This window comes from Meleagris gallopavo, chromosome 21 (assembly GCF_000146605.3).
Source record: "Meleagris gallopavo isolate NT-WF06-2002-E0010 breed Aviagen turkey brand Nicholas breeding stock chromosome 21, Turkey_5.1, whole genome shotgun sequence".
Taxonomy (NCBI): domain Eukaryota; kingdom Metazoa; phylum Chordata; class Aves; order Galliformes; family Phasianidae; genus Meleagris; species Meleagris gallopavo.
Genome location: NC_015031.2, coordinates 9207209 through 9228782, shown reverse-complemented (window position 1 = coordinate 9228782; position 21574 = coordinate 9207209). Strand labels below are relative to the sequence as shown.

Genomic DNA, 21574 nt, shown 5'->3' with positions numbered 1-21574 from the left:
ACAAAAAAACCCCCACCAAATTTAACCAAAGGAAGATGTATGGCAGGGAAGGAGAAACACTGCAGCTTCAACCCCAAACCAGTGTTGCAGTCTATCATCATCAACTCTAGACACCATGCTGACGGTCCCAGCCAGGGGGAGCAGGCTGATGGAAGTCCATCTCTTCCCCTGCTCACTTTTCCTTGGCTGGGGGAGGGATGTGGTGATGAGTTTAGCAGAGTCCACGGGGGAACATCCATCAATGGAAGGCAAAGAGCAGCAGTAGGATGGTACAGATGCCAATGATGCTGCCCAAAATGAATGAATCCCGTCGTTTCCGAAGGTTGATCCTCTGGATCAGGCTGTTCACTGCTGGGAACCGATCTTTAAGCAGGGTGAGTCAAGGTCATACCAAAAAAACAGTGACTTATTTAACCAGCCCCAAACTCTGTATGTGCAAGTCAGCAATGCCACGAAGTACAGAACCACTCTCAGGTTGGAGGGAGAAGATGCAATCAGAAAACTAACAAGATAAGCAGGATTACAGCTGTACTTTGCTAATAAGGCAGAGAAATTATGATCTAATAATCAGAGAAAAGAGTTAATGCAACAGGTTAGAGTTCAAATTTACATAGAACTCAGCATTTGATCACCTAAATTACCAGTGCTTGGTGTCATCTCCAATATAAAGCTTTTTTACTCTTAATAAGTATGTTTAAATGGGAAAAAAAAAGGGGGAGGGAGCAAAATTTTGGTGATATTTATGTAATGGAATAGTTACTGGCTAAGGGAACAAGCAAAGGCATTTGACTGAGAGAAGCATGCACATTGCATGAATATGCACTATTCCCTGCACAGCACATGAAGAACTCCTCCTACTGTCAAATCACACTAATGTCAATGTATCCTAAGCTAAGAAACCCAAATCTTAACATCTGCAAGCCTGTGACTGACAGAAGAATCCTCAGGTGATGAATACTGAGCTATAAATAATACCAAACAGCAGCAGTTGCTCTGATCTTGAAAGCCAAAACCAACACACAGAGTTGGAAAGGTAATAAATGCTGTTATAGATCTCTACATGAAAAATATAGACATGGGTCTATACGCAGGATTCAAAGTTGAATAAAACCAATTTGCTCATCACCAATTTGTCATTAAGAGACTTCAGTTAGATCAAAAAAACAACCACAACCCAACAAGAGCACCGCAGGTTATGCAGCTGTTGGCATCCCAAAGCATTTTGATCCCTGAATCAATGACATACTGAAAAGAAGTTACTGTACCTCTTTCTTAAGCATTGGCAGCACAGTTTTTTTGAGGAAGGATACTAGCCAAGGTATTCATCTTGCTCTGTATTGACTTTAACATCCCTCTCTGCGAAGTCATATTTTCTTTCGTTGCCATGGCAATGCTGGATAAAGAAAAGAGTGGATCAAGTTGCTGGTGCTAAGAATAATCTACAGTTAAAACAACAGGAAAGCAAGCAGGCAACACCTCTCTGCAGAACAATGAATGAGGTGAAGCAATATGAATGAAACAACATTTGTTTCCATTAATCTCTCTTTTACCCTGACATGATTTCTCTTTTTGTAGAAGCCATTACCAACTGAAGACAACGACTCTTTGAACTCTTTGAAGGTCTTGGTGCACCTCCACCCCCAGTAAGAAACGAGTGTTCCACTACCAGCAAGCCTAAAGGTGCCCTACCAGACTACATTGTAAACTGGGAAGTTTGCTGAATCAAACAGATCCCAACTCCAGCTGAGCACACAAAGCTTGGGTTCTTCTGATTCATGTCCCACAAAGTCCAACTTTGTTGTTTTCTACAAGCTGGTGTATCATTAAATTGTACCAAATGACACTTCCATAACAGCATTAAAAAAAAAAAATCACATTTTTGACCCTCAGTCCTAGTTAATGTCACACAAGGAAATGGAGTTTTCATACTTTGCTTCTTCAGTAAGACTTGGTCGACCCAGACGTACTCGCTTCAAATATCAGAACACAATACAAGTAAATATAAAATCAATCCCCATTTCAAGTACAAAACATTCTGGAAGTTGGAGGGCAGCGACTACTCTCTTTAAGTAATAAAGCATGTAAAAGAAGATTTTAGAGAAATACTCAGCTGACAATTTTCTTTCGAACCTGAAGCATCTCCTCAGCCCATAAAACCAAGAGTTCTACCACGGAAAACGAAAGGGTAGGCTACTACTTGCAGTCCCAGTGATGTTCCATGTAGCTATACTGAATGCAAGAGCTCTGCCTGGACAAACAGACTCATTTACACATAGAGAAACAATATATAAAAGTTTAGTTCAGGAGCTACAGCGCTTAAGAAGGAAGAGTTTGAGGAATTTGAGTTTGAGCTGCTCTCCTTGCAAAAAGAAAAAGTAGGACATCCATACAATGTTGTGGGATAACAACTCAGAAGATGACACTTGCTACTGACTATTATTCTATAATTACATTAATTCTATACCTGCATGAATAACAATGATTAAAGGGAGTTCCTGGATAAGTTTCTAAGCCTTAAATATGGAGGGAAACTGTTCCAGGAGAGTGAAAGTTAACTGGAACATCATGATACAACAGAGGATAGGAGAGAGCTAAGGCTGCAATTTGATAGGAAAATGAACAGATAGGAGAAAGAATCCTTTACCAAATACAGACATCCAAACTTACCTGAGCATTTTATGCTTGCTCACTCTCAGTGCCTGAATCATCTCACGTACCACTGACTCTTCCACCAGGGCACTGCAGCCAACCACAACATCTGGCAAAACCCAGCAGAGCCAAGCCCAACAGTGGCCCTTTCAGACCTACAGCACAAGGTCACTGCCAGAGCTCAGAGGCATCTTAAGGAAAGAGCCTGGATCAATGAGCCCTAAGTATGTCTGGAGCATTAAGTTCATTCAGGCTCCCTTCCACTGTACCTGCCTACTCCATCTTGAGGAGACCTTCATGCAGTATCTCTTACCTCCCCATTGTGTGCCAGTCAAAGTTGGGAAAAAAACCAAACAACCCAAAAACATAAAAGGAAAAAAATCTGCATCTCTCTCTTTAGGTGGAGGATGCCTTTTCCAGCCCCCTTTCTGCAGTTTGAGATGCATTTCAAAACAAAACAGAACGAACAAACAGAACCCTGACACAATGGATGCTTCTGGGCTTACTAAGATCAACCTTCATGCATGTTATGGCTTTCAGTTGTTTTATACAGTGTCAAATCAGCATAAGGTGAAACTGGAGCTGTGTGGAAGCAGCAGGGTTTGCTGGGGCCTCCTTGGGGTTCAGGAGGAGGTGCCCATCCATTAACCTGTGCTGCTCCTCAGTGCAAGCAGAACTGACCAAAGCAGCTCCTCTTGCTTTGTACAGCTACTGGCATTAAGCAGTGTGTGCGTTTGTTGCTGTGGATCCACCAACTCACCTGCTCTGTTGACACAACTGATCTGTGTGGTTACATGGAAGAGTCATTTTAGGACTAAAATTCAAATTCAGACAGAAAGCACCGATCCTCATGCACTGATCACCCGAAATATTGCCTGGTTTACCTGAGCCTTTTTTGTATTTGTGAACCTGGGACTACTGCTTAAGCACCACCAAAATGGCAATGCACAGCCCCTGGGAACTAGTCCCTGTCTGTTTCTGCAGTCTCGAGCATTTAGGCATCCTCATATTCTTCATTAAACAGCTCTGATTCCATTCCCACCCCCAGCATATGCTCGTTAACTCACTGTTATCATTTGTTTACTGACAAATGTCTTTTTTTTTTTTTTAATTAGAAAAAATTAATCTTCTTCCTGTTCACAGCATTGGTCCCATTTAGTCACTTGACACAGCAATCTCTCCAGATGAAGAATTACTTTTTCTTTCATTTTGAGACTTCTAGTCAACGTTTAAGATTAAATTCTTCCTTCAGGAATCTACCTGCTCCCTGTGGTAGATCCAATTCTCAAACTCACTCAGCAGAACGACACAGAATTAAGGCTTAAAAGTGAACTTTTCTTCCCAACAAAACAGTGATCATTTCTCAAGGCATTCTTGGAGATGATGAACGTTGATCCTCCAGCTTTCCCAAGCTCCCCAGTCCACAGGAACGGTTTGGTTCCTCAATTGTTCCTGACTGATGATTCCCAATGATAAGACACCTCTGCTAAGTCCACGTTACAAGAGTGGCAGCATTAATGAAAACTGAGAATTCGTATCAGGACTGAACTACTTAAAACATATCCCCATGCCACAACGCTCACTACAGCACGAACTTTTCTCAGTGCTGCACTGGACCGAGGCAGTAGGGATGGGTTGGGTACCTTTACCCCACGTAGCAGCCGTTCAGATGCAGTGTATCTGCCAACCAAACCTACCAAGAGTCAGCTCCTTGCTTCACTTATTCACGTAGCTCAGTCCCATCTGTATGAGTGCAGAACTAAAACAAAGCTCTAAAGGAACAAGACATGCTTTTAAAAATAAAATAACTCGAGTTATGGGAAGTTCTGCTTCACTTTGTGCTTCATGAATCATACTTGCTTATTTAAATGCATGACAACATCTGTGACTGAGGGAATGGACTCAGTGACTAGGCATAGAAATGCAAGCTCTGCTTCTAAATTGCTAACAATTATGACTACATTGCTTGTTCCTTGTGTATACATATACACACATACATATCTAGGCATATCCATACACACACACAACCTTTCCAATTTCATTACAGATTATCGTGTCTTCTGGTGAAGGCTCAGATGAAAACCAAGGAAATGTTCCCCCAGAAATGAGTGTGATTTCACCCAGATCCTGCAGGCTCTCCTGAGCAGAGCTAGGACTCAAAATCTAACTCAGACCTCCCCACCCTGTGAAGTCAGGCCTTAACACTAGTGAATTTTCTACTTATTTCTTTAATCTATGGGTTTGGTCAAAGCAAAAATGCTCTGAATCCATCCTGCCAATAGACAAAGACTGACAAGTGAGCCCGAATCAGGCATCAGAAGGAATATTACAATGAATTCCTAGGAGCTGGTCACACTGTGCATGCCAAACTGTAGCAAATTGTCAAAGTGAACCAACCTAAAAATATAAGCTGTTGGAAAACAAGAAATAAATCATTTGCTATTCTGAGAAAGTGATAATGTTTGAAAATGAAAACCTGAGAACACCAAACATATTAAGCAGAATCTATGCTTATATTTAAATATATCCAAGACAAGTGAACACAGTTCCAAAAGAACTGCAGTACAAACTATCACTTCCCACTCCTTTCTGGAAAGAAATATGCTGCAGTTAACAGCCATGTCACATAATTCATTTAAAAATCTCATTATAAGGTTCATGCTAACACAACATCTGGAATGACAGCTTCAGCACCTATGCATCCTCTTGCAGGTCTGCTTGCTCCATAGAAGAACCACACACAGGGCAAGTCGGGCCCTGCACTTCAGTGCATTGCAAGTCAGAGCAGGAATACCACACCTGGACACCTCCAACCACTGGGGGTGACAAAAAAATCACCCTGGCTTCACCAGAGACAGAAGTGAATTGAGGGGATCTAAATCAAGCAGCATGTCCTGTGTGATGTGTGTAGTTACCCAACTCCTCCTCTACAAAAAGAAACGTAGAACATTTTTGGCAATGGCTACAAGAAGTTTGTTTACTACAGGTAATAAGTGGTGCAACAAGGAGTGCTCCAGCCTCCTAAAATCATGGCTCACCTGCTGACAGAAGGAAAGCTTTCTGCACCCAGCAGCAAGGAGCTCTGAGCTGAGCCAGGCAGTTGGGTCTATCGCATGAGAAACCATCCCTGGTGGATTCATAGTCAACCACAGGTCTGCAGCTCACCCAAATGGAACTCAAAGCCATTCTACAGCAGGCAGGTCACCTCCTGATGATGCTGTGGCTGGGACACCACGGGGCTGGCTCACAGCTCGTCAAGGAACTCAGGCAACACACAGGTAGGTGCCCTGTTTGAGCCTCAGCTTGCAAGCCAATCCACTCAGGACTTCACTCATCTTGTACTCTCATACTCCTCAGTGACACGTAATCAGGAGGCCAGGGAAAGAGCTCAAATAATACGAGTCATTTTGCAGGATATCAAGCTTAATAAGTCATCACAGGCTTTATAATGCTTTAGTTATGAGAATGTTTGAGCAAGGAGAGCAAGGAAGAGATTTGACTGAGTGTTTTTATGAGGTGGAAAAGCAGGGCTACAAATATGGCAATAAAGGAGAGGATGTTTAATCAGGAGAAGATGAGAACCAAAGTAAAGTGAAGACTCACAATATCTGTGCTCAGATTGGCAAATATCTTTATGAGCCTGAGGAGAGACTACCTCCACATTCCCAGACATTATGGCAGTGACCACTTCTGGTTTGTCACAGCACATTAACGTGGTGGTTTAACACATTCTTCCACCATGTTAATTATACTGAGCCCACTGAATGTACTTAAGCTAGCCAGCCCTTAATGGACACAGAGCCTCTAATTACTCCTCTTTATCACTTATGCCAGTACATGCATTATCTGAAACCGTATCTTGCTTGCTTTCTTCCTTTTTTTTTTTATTTTAAAACTAATATCTAAGACTTGAAACATTAAGTCAGGCTCTCTGAATTATTGGTTTTCAAAATCTCAGAGTTCAATGAAAGATTGGGAAGAGCACAGATGATAAAAGTAATTTGCAATGCTATGATTCTAAAATTTCTAGATCAGTTAGAGAAGGCAGCACTTAAATATTCAAACCACACGAAAACCAAGGAATAAGTAACTATGCTTATAACAGCCACTCAAGCCCATAAGGACCAAGTGCCTACCAATATCAGCTGCACACTGGGATGCTGAACACGTCAAAGGACTACAGAAAATCATGCTGTAGGAGAGTAACCCTGAGAAAAAACAGCCCCACTATTGGAATGGCCCTCAACAACTCAACCTGAGATTCCCTTTGCTCAGCCATCCTCACTGTTGCCATAGAAGGTATTCATCTTTGAACAGAAACCCAAATTTTCCAAATTAGGCTGAATAAAATATTTTGGTAGCACCATTATGTCAGTGTTGAATAGTAAAAATAAAACCCTGCTTCACTGTAGTACAAGTTGTGAACAATACAGTTATTGTATAAAGAAAGTGACTGAGACTTTTGGACACAGTTCAGTGCAAATACTGATTGTACAGAAAATAATGAAAATTAGTAAATTCATTCCTACCTTATTGTTTCTTCTATCAGCCGATCTGAGCTGAAAGCCAAGAAGAAAAAACAAAGTTAAAAAAAGGAACAGGCATTCAGTACTTTTGATTGCTACATCAGTGATTTCCATGACATAATCCTTCACAAATTTACCCTTGGTGAGTCTTGTTTCAGAACACAGTTGCTGTTCACTACAACGTAGATCTGGCACACATATAATGAGAGTTCTGGAGAAGAAGAGGCACGTAGCATCCCCTAGAGCAGTACCTCCCAACTATAAGCAAGGTAAAACCTCTGAGACCCCCAGGTCCGACCCAAATCCCCACCATGCCCACTGCCATGATCCCAGAACGTCTCCATGGCTCCTGAACACCTCCAAGGATGGAGACTCCACCAGAGCTGCTACTTCTGGCAAGTCCACAGCTTGAAACACGGAGACAGCACACAGAGCACTACAAATATTTTGCCCAAGCTGGAGTTGAGAGGGACCCAACTGGGGTCAAACATTGAGAACATTGCAACTGGAACGCTTCATTCTGCTCCCAAAATAAAGCCATGCTCCGAAGAGCCAGATCAGCTCTGAGTTGATTGGTTTAATGAAGTAAAGCTGTTTTCACCCACTGTGGGGTATTTATTACCAGGGGCACAGAGAACTCAAACGAGAACCCAGAGCATTTAATTGGTACTGGAGAAGTCACAAGATGAATGGTTCTCAACTTACAAGACAGTCATCCTGACTATTGAAAAAGATGAGCTGCATATGAATTGTGTTGTGAATGACTGATGTGCAGGAAGGGCAGACTGAGCTAACTCATACGTTCTCATTAAATAAATAGCTGCAAAACACACAGGTTTGCTGAACACATCTTCCAGTATGTTCTTCCTATTTCCTCTTCTGAAGGCTCTGAGAGCACGTCCAGCAGGTGCACAACCTCACAGTTACAAAAAATAACAGCCAGGCTTAAGGAAGACCAAAAGCACAGTGGGGAGCAGAGAACCAAAGCTTGACTGAGGTAGGGTGAGTGGAGGGGATGTTTACAGATGTCTGATCATTAATACTCTGTTTCACACCAATCTCACAATGATTAGGTCAAATTTTAACTATTTGACAGAATCAAAAGGCAAAACACTGAAAAAGATAATCTTGTGTATCTCACACATCCAAAACATTATGGAGTTCCTCGGAAGATCTCCATTTTATTCTTCTGCTTTCCAAGCAAAGACAATTCCAGTGGACATTGCCTTATGAGCATCCAAGCAAGAGATCACTCTGGGCAATATTAATCTGACTTGCCATATGTTTCAGTAAGCTGGGCACTTTCACCTGTCGAGACAGATGGCACTCTGACCAAGTCATTTAAAAATACTATGCAAAGGAATGCTAAAAGATGCTGAGGTCATCACCTACCGCAATAAGTGGCACAGATCCAGCAGCAGCAGTCATGCACATGAAATAATCAGGCCTCTGTGCAACTGTTATCTTCAGAAAAGACCGGGCACGCAGCTCATCATTTAAATACGTGGACAGGTAATTTTTCCTCTTAAGTAAAATAGGCTTCTAGGATAGAAAAGCTGTGTGCCCATTACACCTAGCTTTTAAAATTATTTTTTCTTCTCTTTTCTTTTTTCTTTCTTCATAGAAGTACCAGTTTTACTTTGCTCTGACTGTAAGATTTAGCAATAGCCTTCGCTTCCCCAAGCTGCTCGCATCAAATCTTTTCTATTTTCACAGTCCTGAATCACCAGGCAACATGGAGCTTTAAGGAATGCAAATGTGGCAGAGCATACTTGATACTCTAATACAACTATGCAGATTATGATGAAGCAAATCATACTTACATAGATATTCCCATCACAGCCATTCCTATCTCACAAGTGAAACACCACGAGCACCCAAAAAACCCAGCAATGCTTCAGTGCCATCAAGATTCCAAAGCATTGAAGAAGTTCTAAATATTATTAAGCTCTGTAAGAACTTAACTAGAAAAACATGAAGTGGAATTTAGTCTTCCCTGTGATAAGAAATTAGATATTTCAGATTTTATCAGACTCATATCAAGCTTGATTCACTCCAGTGTCAAAGAAAGAAAGAAAATTCTGCTGGAGGTGCATAGCTGGTACAGACACAGATGCTAAGGAAGACAAAAACTGCTGCAGAAGAAGCCTTGTTGACTGGAGCCAACACAAGAGCATGGAGTCAAATACACCGAGGGGATAGAAACCCAAGGAGAGAAAAAGAGAAGCATTCAAGGGCAGGCTGGTGAGCAATCTGGGCTCTAAGGAGCCCCCTATAGCAGGGGGATTGGAACTAGATGATTTAAAGGCCCCTTCCAACCCATTCTATGAAAACGTATAGCAGAGGTCTGTGCAAACAACAAAAAACTGGTTCCTGTGTTGGTAGTGAAGAGCAGAAGTAGCACCTGCTATGAATACACAGCAGAGAGGAAAAAGAGTCCATTTGCCTACTAATACTCAACTTAAATTGCCAGTGTGAGAAGAGCAGGTTGGTCAAAAACAAAGACTTGAATGGGCATTGCATTGCATGGGACAAATATTCAGGAAGCAGGGACAGAAAGGTTCCAACACCCACACAACCAGTGGGTTCCCTTGGTTCATTAACAGCAGCACCAAGCCGGGTGCTAAGGAGATGCAAGGCTTTCACACTTCCACTTGCAGTAGCCAAAATGAAATAACAGCCTATAACAACACAACAAAAACCAGCAGAAGTACGAGCATTATGTTCATGTATAGATTTGCCCCAGAGGAACAAACTGTTAACAGTGTAAATGTCACTGTGACTTCAAGCTCTACACATGTAAGCAATCTTATTTCTGTGGATCACTGTGCTGGAGAGTGTGACACTCAGCAATCGTGTTCAAGAAGAATGAGGAAGAGCTGCAACATTGGAAAAGAGAAGAAAAATCATGATAGCACATCATCATGTTGTTCTTAAGTCAACGCAATTTGTTAGTCTACAATGAACAGAAACCACTGCTGTAGGCAGGAGGTACCAATGTAATGGTGCTGGGTTCCCTTCCAGATGCTTCACATCTACCTTGTACACGTGCAAACAGCACGTGAGAGGTTAGAGACAACACAACAGCCAATCTGCAGTCCTGTGTGATAAAGAACTCATTAAAATCAGACTCCTAACGACATCATTAAGTAAATACCTCAACAGCGCGTTGGTTACAGCGAGAAGAGCCTTTTTGAATCTGAACTGGAGGTAAGCTAACACAGCTCTGCAGCTATCTAACATCTGTAATTCTGCCTACATCAGGACTGCAAATAAAAAAAAGATTTTTCTCTAAGGCTGTTTAGAGAATGATGCAAGGGATGCCGTGGCTTTGGGGTGGAGCTCCATTCAGAAGCTGGAGGACACCAGCACGCTGTTTGGGATCTCTAAAGGGCACAGCCCACACCTCCACTGCACTCCATGTATTTGTCTGAGAACTATCAGCAGAGTAAAATAAATGTTTCTGCAAAAAGAGGAGTTAGCCAAGAAAGCTCTTTGGCACACAGAAAGACTACTGTGAGTGCCTGATGTCTGAGAGTCCCAGGAGGGTGAGTAACAGCAATACTTCTTCCTTCAAAGCAGATCTATAAGGAAATAAGAGGCTTCTCAATAATCTGCACTATCCAGTTTACCCAGAGAACGCAGTTAAAAACTTAAAATGAAAACAGCTCCTATCATCTAAATGAAGTGCAGCAGCTGGTTGCCTATTAGTAAGCATAAAACCAAAGCCAGGATGGCACCAAGAGCCACATAATGAAGATTCTAGAGGCTCTCTGTCCATGGTTGGGAAAGTTCCTGGATAGATTGACCCTCCTGTGTAATTGCTCCCTATTACCCATAGGAACAAAGTTAAATGAAGGGAGAGGGCAGGCCTTACTGTAAGTCATTATCAGTAACCACAGCTGTCAGAACAATTCCAGTAACTTACTAATGGGCTCTATCGGCATCTCCTTGGACCCAGCACTCAGTAGTAGTGCAGTTTTCATATTTCCTCTGGTTTAAAAGATACAATTTAAATTATACCTTTAACCAAGGGGGAAAAAACCCTCAAAACCAAGTAACACCTGTAAGAGCACACAGCCTTCAGTGTCCAACACCAGCGTGACAGAATAGAGGACACCAAGATAGCCTGTCAGCAGTGCTGTGCTGTGCACAACGATGAGATCGATGCACCAATTCCATGAAACACAGCTGCTTACAACCAGTACTGTAACAAAAAAAAATTGTGCCTCTTCTCTACCTCAACTTTTTTTTTCCCTAAAGCTGGAAAAATTGTCCTACTACTCACACACCCAAAAGGAATGCCAAGGAGAACGCCTTCCAGAGGACCTGGCCACACAACTTGGTATTTAATACCTCAAGTGTCTTCTTAATTTCCAGTGAAGCTAGCACAGAAACAAAGTGAGAGTTATCCCTGAGATGACAACCCAGTTTTATTTTAGTACAAAGCCTAAAATACACATTGAGTTTCTGCCTCCTAACTCTGCTGTGGTTTTGAGGTTTTTTTGGTAGGTGTAGGAAGCTACACAGCCTCCATTTAGAACCTGACCAGAGCACCTGAAGTTAGAACTACTTACCTGCTTCTTATGCTTCAGGAAAGGATTCTTGCAATTGTACAGTGAACTAAATAATGCATTTTAAACCTCAGCAGGTGAGAGGGCAATGCTTTATGTCCAGTAACCCAGGGTGCTAGGACATGTGCAGTGCCTTCCACACAGCAGTGAAGATGATAGGCACCTCATTCTGAAGCAGTGGTACAGAGGTTCAAATAATAAACTCAACAGTGACATTTACACAGTAATATAATTTTCCAAGAGATACAATATCTATTCCTGAAAAACAGAAATAATCACTGCTTAATGTATCCATACACACACATATATGCAAACCAACATATCTTCTGGTAATCACAACAGCAGGAGGGGTCCACTCCTCTGGAAGATGTTTGCTTCATAAAACATTTCTATAGGGAATATCTGCATTAGAATGCTTTCTAGAATGCTGTGAGCATCAGGAGTAAACTTGTCTTAATTTTAAAACCGTTTCCTTCTCAAAAATGGGGATACTAACATGTTCTGTAGCTGGAAAATTATACTATATGCATCACTGTTGTGATTATATGTGAACAGAGTGCTCGCTGAGGATAAATAGAGCTCTGCAATCACCAGAGGCAGCTCCTCTGAAATAAGGGCTAATTTGCTCATGTTAAATAAGCTACACAAAAGAAACTCGATAGAACTCCACAACTGTCGGATCTGTTCAAACAACACACCTACTTTTCAGAACCTACTCATGGAAGATGAGTTTCGGTACCTGTCAAAGTCCCAACTTCAATGCAGCTCTTGTGGAAGGAAAGCTGTCCTAGTTAAGAAATGGTGTCTGAAGGAAAACGAAAAGCAAATCAGCACACGTGGCTGACTTGTTTATTTCTGAAATGAGCAACTTGCTTCAGAAGTGCACGTGGAGCTGTGAAGTCTGAAGGGTGGCTTTATGTCCCTGCCTCCCACACCAAGGGCAGCCGCTGCCATTAAGGTAAAGCCCAGAACCACAAACCAGAGCAGAGCTTCAATCTTTAGTTTCCTTTGTTCATGATGTACTCAGGTCATTTTTCCCAACTGCACTGTGAGGGTTTGCCCTTGAGTTCCTGCAGATGCCTATAAAGACCTGGGGTGGATTTTCCTAGGGGGCACATGGAAATGAACACAGAAACTTCCACACTTTGTACCAACCATGAGTTCTGAGCTTCTCAATGCTGCTGCCTGGCTGTGTCCTTGATCACCTGCACAACTTGGTGTAGCTCTGGAAGTGCTGGAATCTCCAAAAGAAGCCCCCAGAGCATGCAGGTACCTCCCCTCCTTGCTGCAACAAACACATTGAGGTGTAACCATCTCACCACAACCACAGGCATCAGGGAATTTATCCTCACTGCCTTCTAAATGAAATCTAACTGTAAAGAAAGCTTGCAAATAAACCTTGTGAGGCAAACAGAATCTTTAGTTTAGTGGTTGTTCTGTTCGTTTGAAGCCTTAAATATAGCACAGGAAGATGAAAAGCACCACTTGATTTTACTCTAGCGAAGCTCAAACTATTTTTAAAGGGAAAACCTCTTTCAAATCCTGAAATGCTAAAGGCTGATTTTCACATTCTTTTAGAAAATTATTTATAAATAGTAACAACACCCAGGAGAGCATCTTCCTTCACTGCCTGCAGCCTTTGAACCTCCCCAAATTCTCATTAAACTACTTCAATAACTCGCTCATGCAGTCACATTACACTCCTAATAAGTGGCGAAATGCCTTTTTTCCAGTCTTTTTTTCCCCAGTTTTTTTCCAGAACTGCCTCCTCTCACTGAGAAACATTTATCATTAAGATATGAAAACAGATGCGCTGTGCTCAGACCAGCTTTGCGGATAAGTGTGGTGATAGGTGCATGAATCCTGTGTTCAGGCAGGGAATGCTAAAGAGGAAGATGATGCAGCTGCTGTCACACAGCCTTGTGTCATTCTGCCATGAGGTTCTGCCAGCAGGCTCACAAATAAAGCCCACTCAGCCCCACACAGGGATCAGGCTGAAGGAAGAGTCACTGATGTGCAACTGCCATTGAGAAAAATCTGCTGCAACAGGAGACAGAGCAGAATGAGAACACAGAGTTGGGTTTGGAAACAGGAGTAGAAGCTGTCGTGCTGCTCTGGGATAGCAAAAAGCTCCTTTGTTCAAATCTCTTCCTTAAAAACCAGTTTATTTGTGCTGCCTCTGGGATGGCACGTACAGCCCTCCCAAAAACTCAGCGTTAGGGAGGTTGAAAGCTGCACCAGACGAGTCAGTCTGCAGGGTAATTACAGTGAGCATCCCAATTGGCTTGCACCAGCACTTCTAATGCAATCACTGCCCAACTTTCCCTGTTCCAGAAACAAAGAAGCCAAAGATATTTAACTGCATTTGGGAAACTGGTGACACAATGCTGCTCGAGCTCTTTCAGTTAATCACAGCGTGGAAACGTTTTAACCTAGATTCCTCACTCCTGCCTTGCATTGTATCTTCCACTTCAATACACAAAGCACTGCAGCCTTCTATTACTATTGCACAGCAAGTATGCAGCCAAACTGCACCTTTTTCAGTGCTTCTTGCCAAACAGTCCAAACCAAGCTGATGGTGAGCACGGATTTGCCTTTCATAGCAGATCTATTTGGCTTTTTCCAGAACTGCTACAAAGCAAAGAAAGTTCTTCATTATCAAGCTCGGCTTCAGCTAAAATCTGTATTAAAATTACGAAAACAAAGCAACAATAGCAGTGCATTCTGCTTTGACAAGAAGACAAAATAAGTTCAATTTAGAGGCGAGTAGAGCAATTAAGAAAGCCCTTACTGGGCCCAACTACAGCAGAGCTCAGCAGTTCTGAGGCACTGGGCATGAAGGCTGAGCACAGCTCCCTCCTGCTGTGCCCAGCCTCTCTGGGAAGGAGGAAGGAATTGGTGAATTAGCTGTTTCTCTTACAGTCTCTCTCTTTGCTCTGTGTGATGGAGATGCAGAGGAGAACAGCTGGAGCAGCTGCTCCCAAGCATCTGTGCATCCCCCTGCAATGGGAGGTGAGTGTGGGGTGGAAGGGGTGGCCATGGCAGCACTCTGGGTCTGAGCCAATGCTGGAGGTGCTCCGAAACCCCCCAGTGACATGAGCAGCACAACACAGAGCATAGATGGCCCACAGGGCAGAGCAGGGAGTAACAAAGAACAGGAAATTACAGCCAGGTAGAATGCTGGGAGCTTCTCCCACAAAGCACAAAGGAAGATCCCTGTAACGTGCCTCAGCATCTCATTAAGCTGACTTCTCTGCGCACAGCAGTGCTGAGCACTTGTGAGCAACATCAGTTGGAAGAGGGAGAAATGGTGAAGAAGTCACTCCCTCTGTTAAGAACTCAACTGTGTTACCAAAAAAGTTTGAAGGAGGTTTCCTGGTGATTATTCTCTACAGAATGCAGCCATTTCTGCCCCAAAAAACACAGGAAATTTGATATGGTTCTGTAGAAACATGAAATGCAATAGTAGCAGTAGAGACATTTAATACCTCAGAGTGCTTTACATGGATGAAGTCCCTTGGAGTCATTCATGGCCAGGCTGGATGTGACTTTGGGCAGCCTGGTCTGGTGGCTGGTGACCCTGCACATAGCAGGGGTTGAAACCAGATGATCACTGTGGTCTTTTTCAACCCAAGCCATTCTATGATTCTATGAAAGTCCCCCACAAACGCTGATTTATCCCCACCATCTCCACGAGCCAGGTATGTATTATTTATAGCACAATTATGCTGCAAATCCCCCTATTCCTCCTGCTCGCTTCTCCCGTTCCTCTTTTGCATGCAGAATGCAAACACCCTTCTGTGATTTGCTATCTCTCCTCCCACCGTGCCACCCACCTACCTGGGCTCCCCCCCCCACTGTGTTCACACAGCACTGCTCTGTGCCCCTGGCACAGCCCCTCATCTCACCCCGTACCCCAGGAAGCTGCACACCTCCTTCCTGGCTGGGCTGAGGGCCTGCAGGGCAGCACTCACCACAAACAGAGCCAGCTGGTGATTAAATCAGCCCATGCCATCTGCACCAGCACAGCCACCAGCAGCGTTCCTCTTGGAAATGGGCAAATGTCTGATTTTTGAGCTAAGCAGCAAGGCAGTAATCACAGCAATCCAACAACGGCGGGACAAAGCTCCAGCAAGAGCTGATGAACACAGTTTCATTCCCCATTCCCCAACAACTCAGCACTAACAGGACAAACGTTCTCACTTGCATACACACGCAGCACTGCAAATTTAATCAAACGCATTACTCCCTTCTTTGCTGACTTCAGGCACAGCTCATCAATAACTGCAGAACTTCTCAGGGCGCCCATCGAGCCCACAGGACTCCATCCACTGAGGCAGCACTTTTCAGAGCAGTTTATAAACTGCTCAGCTACGTCTATTCATCAAAATTCTTGTTTCCTTTAGATGGAAAACATTACAAGAAAAAGAATGACTTGTTTACTTCCGTGCCAAAAGCATACAGACACATTTACTGCACTGCACAGTCCCAAGGAAACAAATATTGGAAAATCAACTAGAGATGCTGCTATGTGAGATTTGATGTTTCTTTAAGCAGCTGCCTTGCCAAAAGACCTGAGGTATGAAGTAAAATATTACCAGGACATCAGCATGCAACAACAACTGCCTTCCTGCCTCTCTTTAATTAGCAGGTGTTAAAATCTTTATTACAATTTTTATTACAGTTTTCAGCACTGTTGCTTCTCTCTCCAGAGGTATGAAAACCAACCCACAAACCATTGGTACAGAACTAAAATTGCAAGGTGAAACACTCTTTATGCCTCTCACCCCCAGGAAGTAACACTGAGACAAACCCACCTCCCTGCTAAACCCAGAGCTATGGGAGGAACCGGAGCACAGTGCCTGTGCCAGCAGCACTGACACAGCAGCAGCACCAGCCTGGGGAAGGGAATCCAAATGGATGCCCAATGCCCACAGCTTAATGGAGAGCAGTGTGTGTGTGCTACACCGAGTGCTCCCGCTGCTCTCATTCCCTTGCTGCTTAATGTACGTTGGATCCTTTTACTCATCAGACTTTTGTACTCACAGATTATTATTTTTTACTTCCCCTCTTATTATCTACATATGGAGAAGGCAGACTTCTCCTTCCTTCTCAGTCTTTCCAGAAAGGATGATGTCTGATATAGGGCAGAAAAGTCAAAAGGCAGATTTAGGCACAAAGCAGAGATCCAACATCTGTCCCAAGGCTCACCCAAAGAAGAGCTTTTGGCACTTCTCCTTACCCCCATACTATTGAGATCAAACACTAAGCAGGGTCACAACCAAGTGTGTACTCCACTACTCAGTAGGAATACATCACTCCTGAGGCACTGTCGCCACTCTGCAGCTCACAATAATACCTTGCACATTGTGTGTTCCCATCTCCATTTTCAAGCTCTTCTCACAGGTTTCACAACTTCACTAAAAATACATCTGAACTCTCCCAGTTGCCCATACATGCAGTGCCTATTTCTATCAATGAGCCAAGCACCACCATTCACCGAACTGCAAACACCTCAAAACACACACAGCCTTCAGTCATTTCCTCTGCCAGCACGTATATCTAAGCTTACAGAGTCTCAATTCAGGAGTTCTGTGCATCTTGCAGGCTTTGATTTCCTGCCAAAGCTGCCTTCTCCTTCTACTCCAGACTTCTTCACACACCTTCAAGTTATCTCTGCTGTGCAGTACTGCTCTATGATTAGTTTTAGTTCTGTTTCCTAAACATCCCCAACTCATATTAAGTTCTTGTTTTCTTTCTTTTAGCCTTGATTGATATCTTCAAATTATCACCCAGAAGATGGTTTAAATGTTTCTGAAATTGCTTATTTTTCACGTATTTTTTATCCTTGAAGCATACGGAGAGCTTGGTATGTTTGAAGAGATCAAAGCAATGGATGCCCCACAGAGCTCTGGTTTCAGTGTCTGAAAACATCTTTCAGGTAATGCTTGCAAAACTTCAAGCTTTCATCTTTTCAAAACAGAGCACTCAGAGGATCCTCAGCTTTTCAGAAGTGAATTTTACAACTTCAGAAATATTTCATTTGTAGCTTTGTCTAAAATAAAGTATTCACAACCCCTCCAAGAAATAATTCAAAATAGTAATCCCAACATCTGGAAGGAACTTAAGGAATCAATGTCAGATAATTTAAGCATGACGTTCAACTGATGTTCAACTCCAAAATATTAAGCCTCCTTTTTCTTTTGGGGAAACTTTACATTCCCTGATCATTCACACCTAGCAACAAATTCAACCTGAAGACAGACTGAAATCGTTCCTTCTTTTAAATGAAAGCCTGCCCTCTGGTGCGAGCCTGCAGCTTAGCATGACTTCAGCCAAGAACAGACAGCAAGATCAGTGCTACTTCTTGACTATGCATCCCAGTGGTCCACAAAACACCAACAGTGCTCTTCTGCCAGTGCTCTGCTACTGCTGTGTGGGGAACGCACAAATAAAACCTCTCCTAACCTCATGTGCTCTGCAGCAAGAATCAAAAGGCAGCACCTCTTGTTTTCCTTGTCCAATAAAGTACAGACAACTCACAAATATTGGGGAATTAGTCTCTTCCATTGCCTTCTGTACACATTCGTCAGATATAAAAAAAATCACAGAGTTCTCATCCACACTTGGAATTTGGAATGTTTTACCCCCCAGAAAAATTTGCAACCTCCACCATAAGGAGATGTGCAAGTTATCCAGAAATAACAAGTGACACCTACTTCCGAAGGTGCTCGTGTTCCTTCAGGAATAGTTCTGTTCTTCTGTTGTTCACGCCAGACCCACTTTTATATGATCTAAATGCAAAAAACAAACATTGAAAAACATCTTCTCCAGAGGCTTTTAAGTAGACATTACTGATTCATGTACACATCATGCTGTGTCGCTCTGAAATGACCAACCAGAAAAGCTTCGGTCACATTCAAACATTTTTAAGTAATCTGTGCTTAGCAATTTTACTTTTACAAACATGATTTCATTTTCACAGTTAAAATTAGCAAACAAAACCACCAAATACTTCTATCAGAAGCTCATTAAGAGTTGTGAACTCAAGCAACTACTCTCATTTTGCTCAGAGTGCAGAGGATAAACCCAAGCCAAGCACACTCCTACAGGAGGTGCTGCCTTCTCCCTTCTGGCACACTCCCACAGCACTGCTGCAATACACAATGCAACTTACTCAATATCTTTTCGTACTGATCCCAACAGATTCTCCCTTTCTCTTATTGCCAAGAAGTTTGCTTTGGTTTTGTGGAATTCGTGAGTATAATCCTGCAATAAAACAATCACTCCAAAGTTAGAGCCCTGAGATCAAGTTACCAAAGCAAGACACTCAAATCTTGCCATCTCTGTCAAGTATTAGCCTTTTTGCTACAGAACAGCTAAGACCAACTTATTAAATTAACATCACATTCCAAGTGCACATGAAGATGTTGAAACCCCGACCTCATTTGGAGAAGTTTGTTTGTAAGAATGTTTTCAGATCCTGTGCTTGCAGCACATGTCAGGGAAGATGTTTTTCAATAAATCAGATTTGTTGTTTCTTTCATATTGGGAGCTCACAGAGCCTTCTCCCAGCCAACAGGCATCCGGAGTGTATCTGAGCAAGCTGCCAGTAATACTAATAATTACTCCAAAGAAATAAAACACAAGAGAAACACGTGCTTGTTACCTGCAGGATGTCTCTATGACGCTGCAATGTGTGCATCAGTGCAGCATTCAGGGATGGAACTCCTGCACTGTTTGTATATTCTGCCATTTTGTCATTTATTCCAGTAAGCTGTAGGGGAGAAACAAACAAACCAACACAAAAACAAAACCAACCTGAAACGGTTTATTATTGTAGGAAATGTACAATGTATAAGGTGAAAGAGCTTTCCCTTATATGAGATGCACAACATCAGACACACTTCTTTACCACCCATGCTATTACTTTCTAAACACTCATCACAAAAACCTGTACTGTGATACTTCAAAATAAAAATCAGTAATTTGTGTATTACCTTTCCCAGAAGCTGTTCAATCTCCACAGCCATGGTCTCAAACATTCTGTCCTGGCTCGACCCATTTAAGAGAGGAGTGGTGTCAGAGCTAAGGAAAAAGAAGGCAAATTACTAAAACATACAACAACCTGCACCACTTGGGGAGAACAGCACCTCCCCTTGGAAGATGCACCAAAGAAACGACACCAAACAAATGATTATCTCCACAACCAGAGCAAGATCAGAACATCTTGTGCAGGATGGCAAAACTAAGTAAGACAATTAGAACAAACAGCAAGTTATATATCCCAGAGCTAAGAGAGACAGAATCTGACTGGAGAGCAACATGATTATTTCTGAGTTGCTCTCAAGTTTCTAGAACAGAAATTTAGTGAAAGATTCAAAAAATCATTTCACCCTCCAGAAACTTTATACCCAACCCACCATGGTAGAAAACCAAGAAACACTCTTAGACTTCAAAGGAATGGGCAATGAAATTGGTAATGAAAGCAACTTTTAGTCAAAGGACAAAAAGCACTCAAGGCTGTAGGATACACAGGTTTGTACGTATCAAGACATAACCTGAGAAGGATAAAAAGTAAACACTGATTTGAAAAAGAATTGAAATCAACACACATACAAACAGTAATCACTCTCCTAACTATATATGCAATGTGGGGATCCAGGATTAGCAGGCAAAGAATGGCATTTTTTAAAGACTGCACACAAGGACAAAGAAGCTGATAGCCAGGTGCTCTGGAACTGCAGAAAGGCCTCAGCTCTAGTCCTTAAGCTAGAAAGAATTGGTAAGTTTTTTTATATTAGTTCTCCAGTCAAATACAAATCTGCCTAAATAAATAATTTCTTCAAACAAACTCTGTTATGTATACATACAAACATATATATATAGCTCTCCCTACTAAGACTTACCTTAAAGGAAATCAGAAATAACAGCCACCCTTGGGAAAGGACTGCCACAGACTGACTGCTTCACTTCCCCACTTTGTTGGTGTCCTCCTTGGGCTGGTCACTGCAGCCCCGTGTCACAATTCCCTCATCCCTGCACAGGACCACCAGCACCACGGCCCCCTGCCAGGGAGGTGTGAAGCTGAGCTGCCTGTGCACAAAACATTTACTGAAGTCCCTGCGAACTGTAATGCAGGGAGAAGTAGGAAACGATGCAGGCAGCTGTACTGTGCACTACGGAAGCCGTATCCTTCCCTCACACACTTCCCCCATAATTGAGTTGCAGCCTCATTCATGGCAGGGACGCTGAAACTCAGTCTTTAAGGCCCTTTCTGACTCAAGCTGTGCTAATCCCATGAATTACAAACTGAAGTTTAAATACAGCTTCCCCCATTGCCTTGTGTGCTCTCACAGGTGGAACGCACACCTGTCCAGCAATGCTGGCACCTGAAAGAGACATTTCTCAGAGCCCAGCACCGCAAAGTAAGCTTCTTAAGCAACTGTGCATCAACGCCACAGGTTGTAGTGGGGACCAGCGTTAAGCAAACCACAGACACGAACCAAATGCTGCAAAGAGCAAAGTAAAACGTAAAGAAACGTGTTAGTACCTATACCTGTCGCGCCGCCCGTCCCGGCTGCTGGTACAGAGCTTGCTGAAGGAGACCAGCTTCAGGTCCAGCTCGTTCTCCAGCTGCCTCGCCTGCTTCCTGAGATCTGTACGGAAGGGGAGCGGAGGGGAGTCACATACAGCCCCAGGCCGCCCGGGGAACCCCGCGGAGCCCTCAAACAGAGGCGGCCCCAAGGGGCGGATGAGGAGGACGGGGGCTGAGAGCCCGCAGGCCGCGCCCCACACGGCCCGAGGCCTCCCCGCCGCGGGGCT

At 43.0% G+C, this 21574-nt stretch overlaps 1 protein-coding gene across 2 annotated transcripts in view; it reads right to left on the bottom strand.

Annotated features, from left to right (window-relative positions):
• Nucleotides 1-6: 6 nt before the first annotated feature.
• GOSR1 (golgi SNAP receptor complex member 1) overlaps nt 7-21574 on the bottom strand; it is a 39836-nt gene continuing 18268 nt past the window's right edge. Inside the window, exons 3-10 of one of the 2 annotated variants that reach the window (XM_010722101.3) lie at nt 21303-21410; nt 19750-19837; nt 19419-19526; nt 18927-19018; nt 18469-18543; nt 7179-7208; nt 1311-1393; nt 7-363 (exon numbers count right to left, since the gene is read on the bottom strand). In XM_010722101.3, coding sequence (XP_010720403.1) covers nt 239-363; nt 1311-1393; nt 7179-7208; nt 18469-18543; nt 18927-19018; nt 19419-19526; nt 19750-19794 — 558 coding nt within the window. In that variant the 5' untranslated portion in view covers nt 19795-19837; nt 21303-21410 and the 3' untranslated portion in view covers nt 7-238. The remainder of the gene's footprint in view (nt 364-1310; nt 1394-7178; nt 7209-18468; nt 18544-18926; nt 19019-19418; nt 19527-19749; nt 19838-21302; nt 21411-21574) is intronic. The other variant, XM_010722102.3, reaches the window with a different exon arrangement.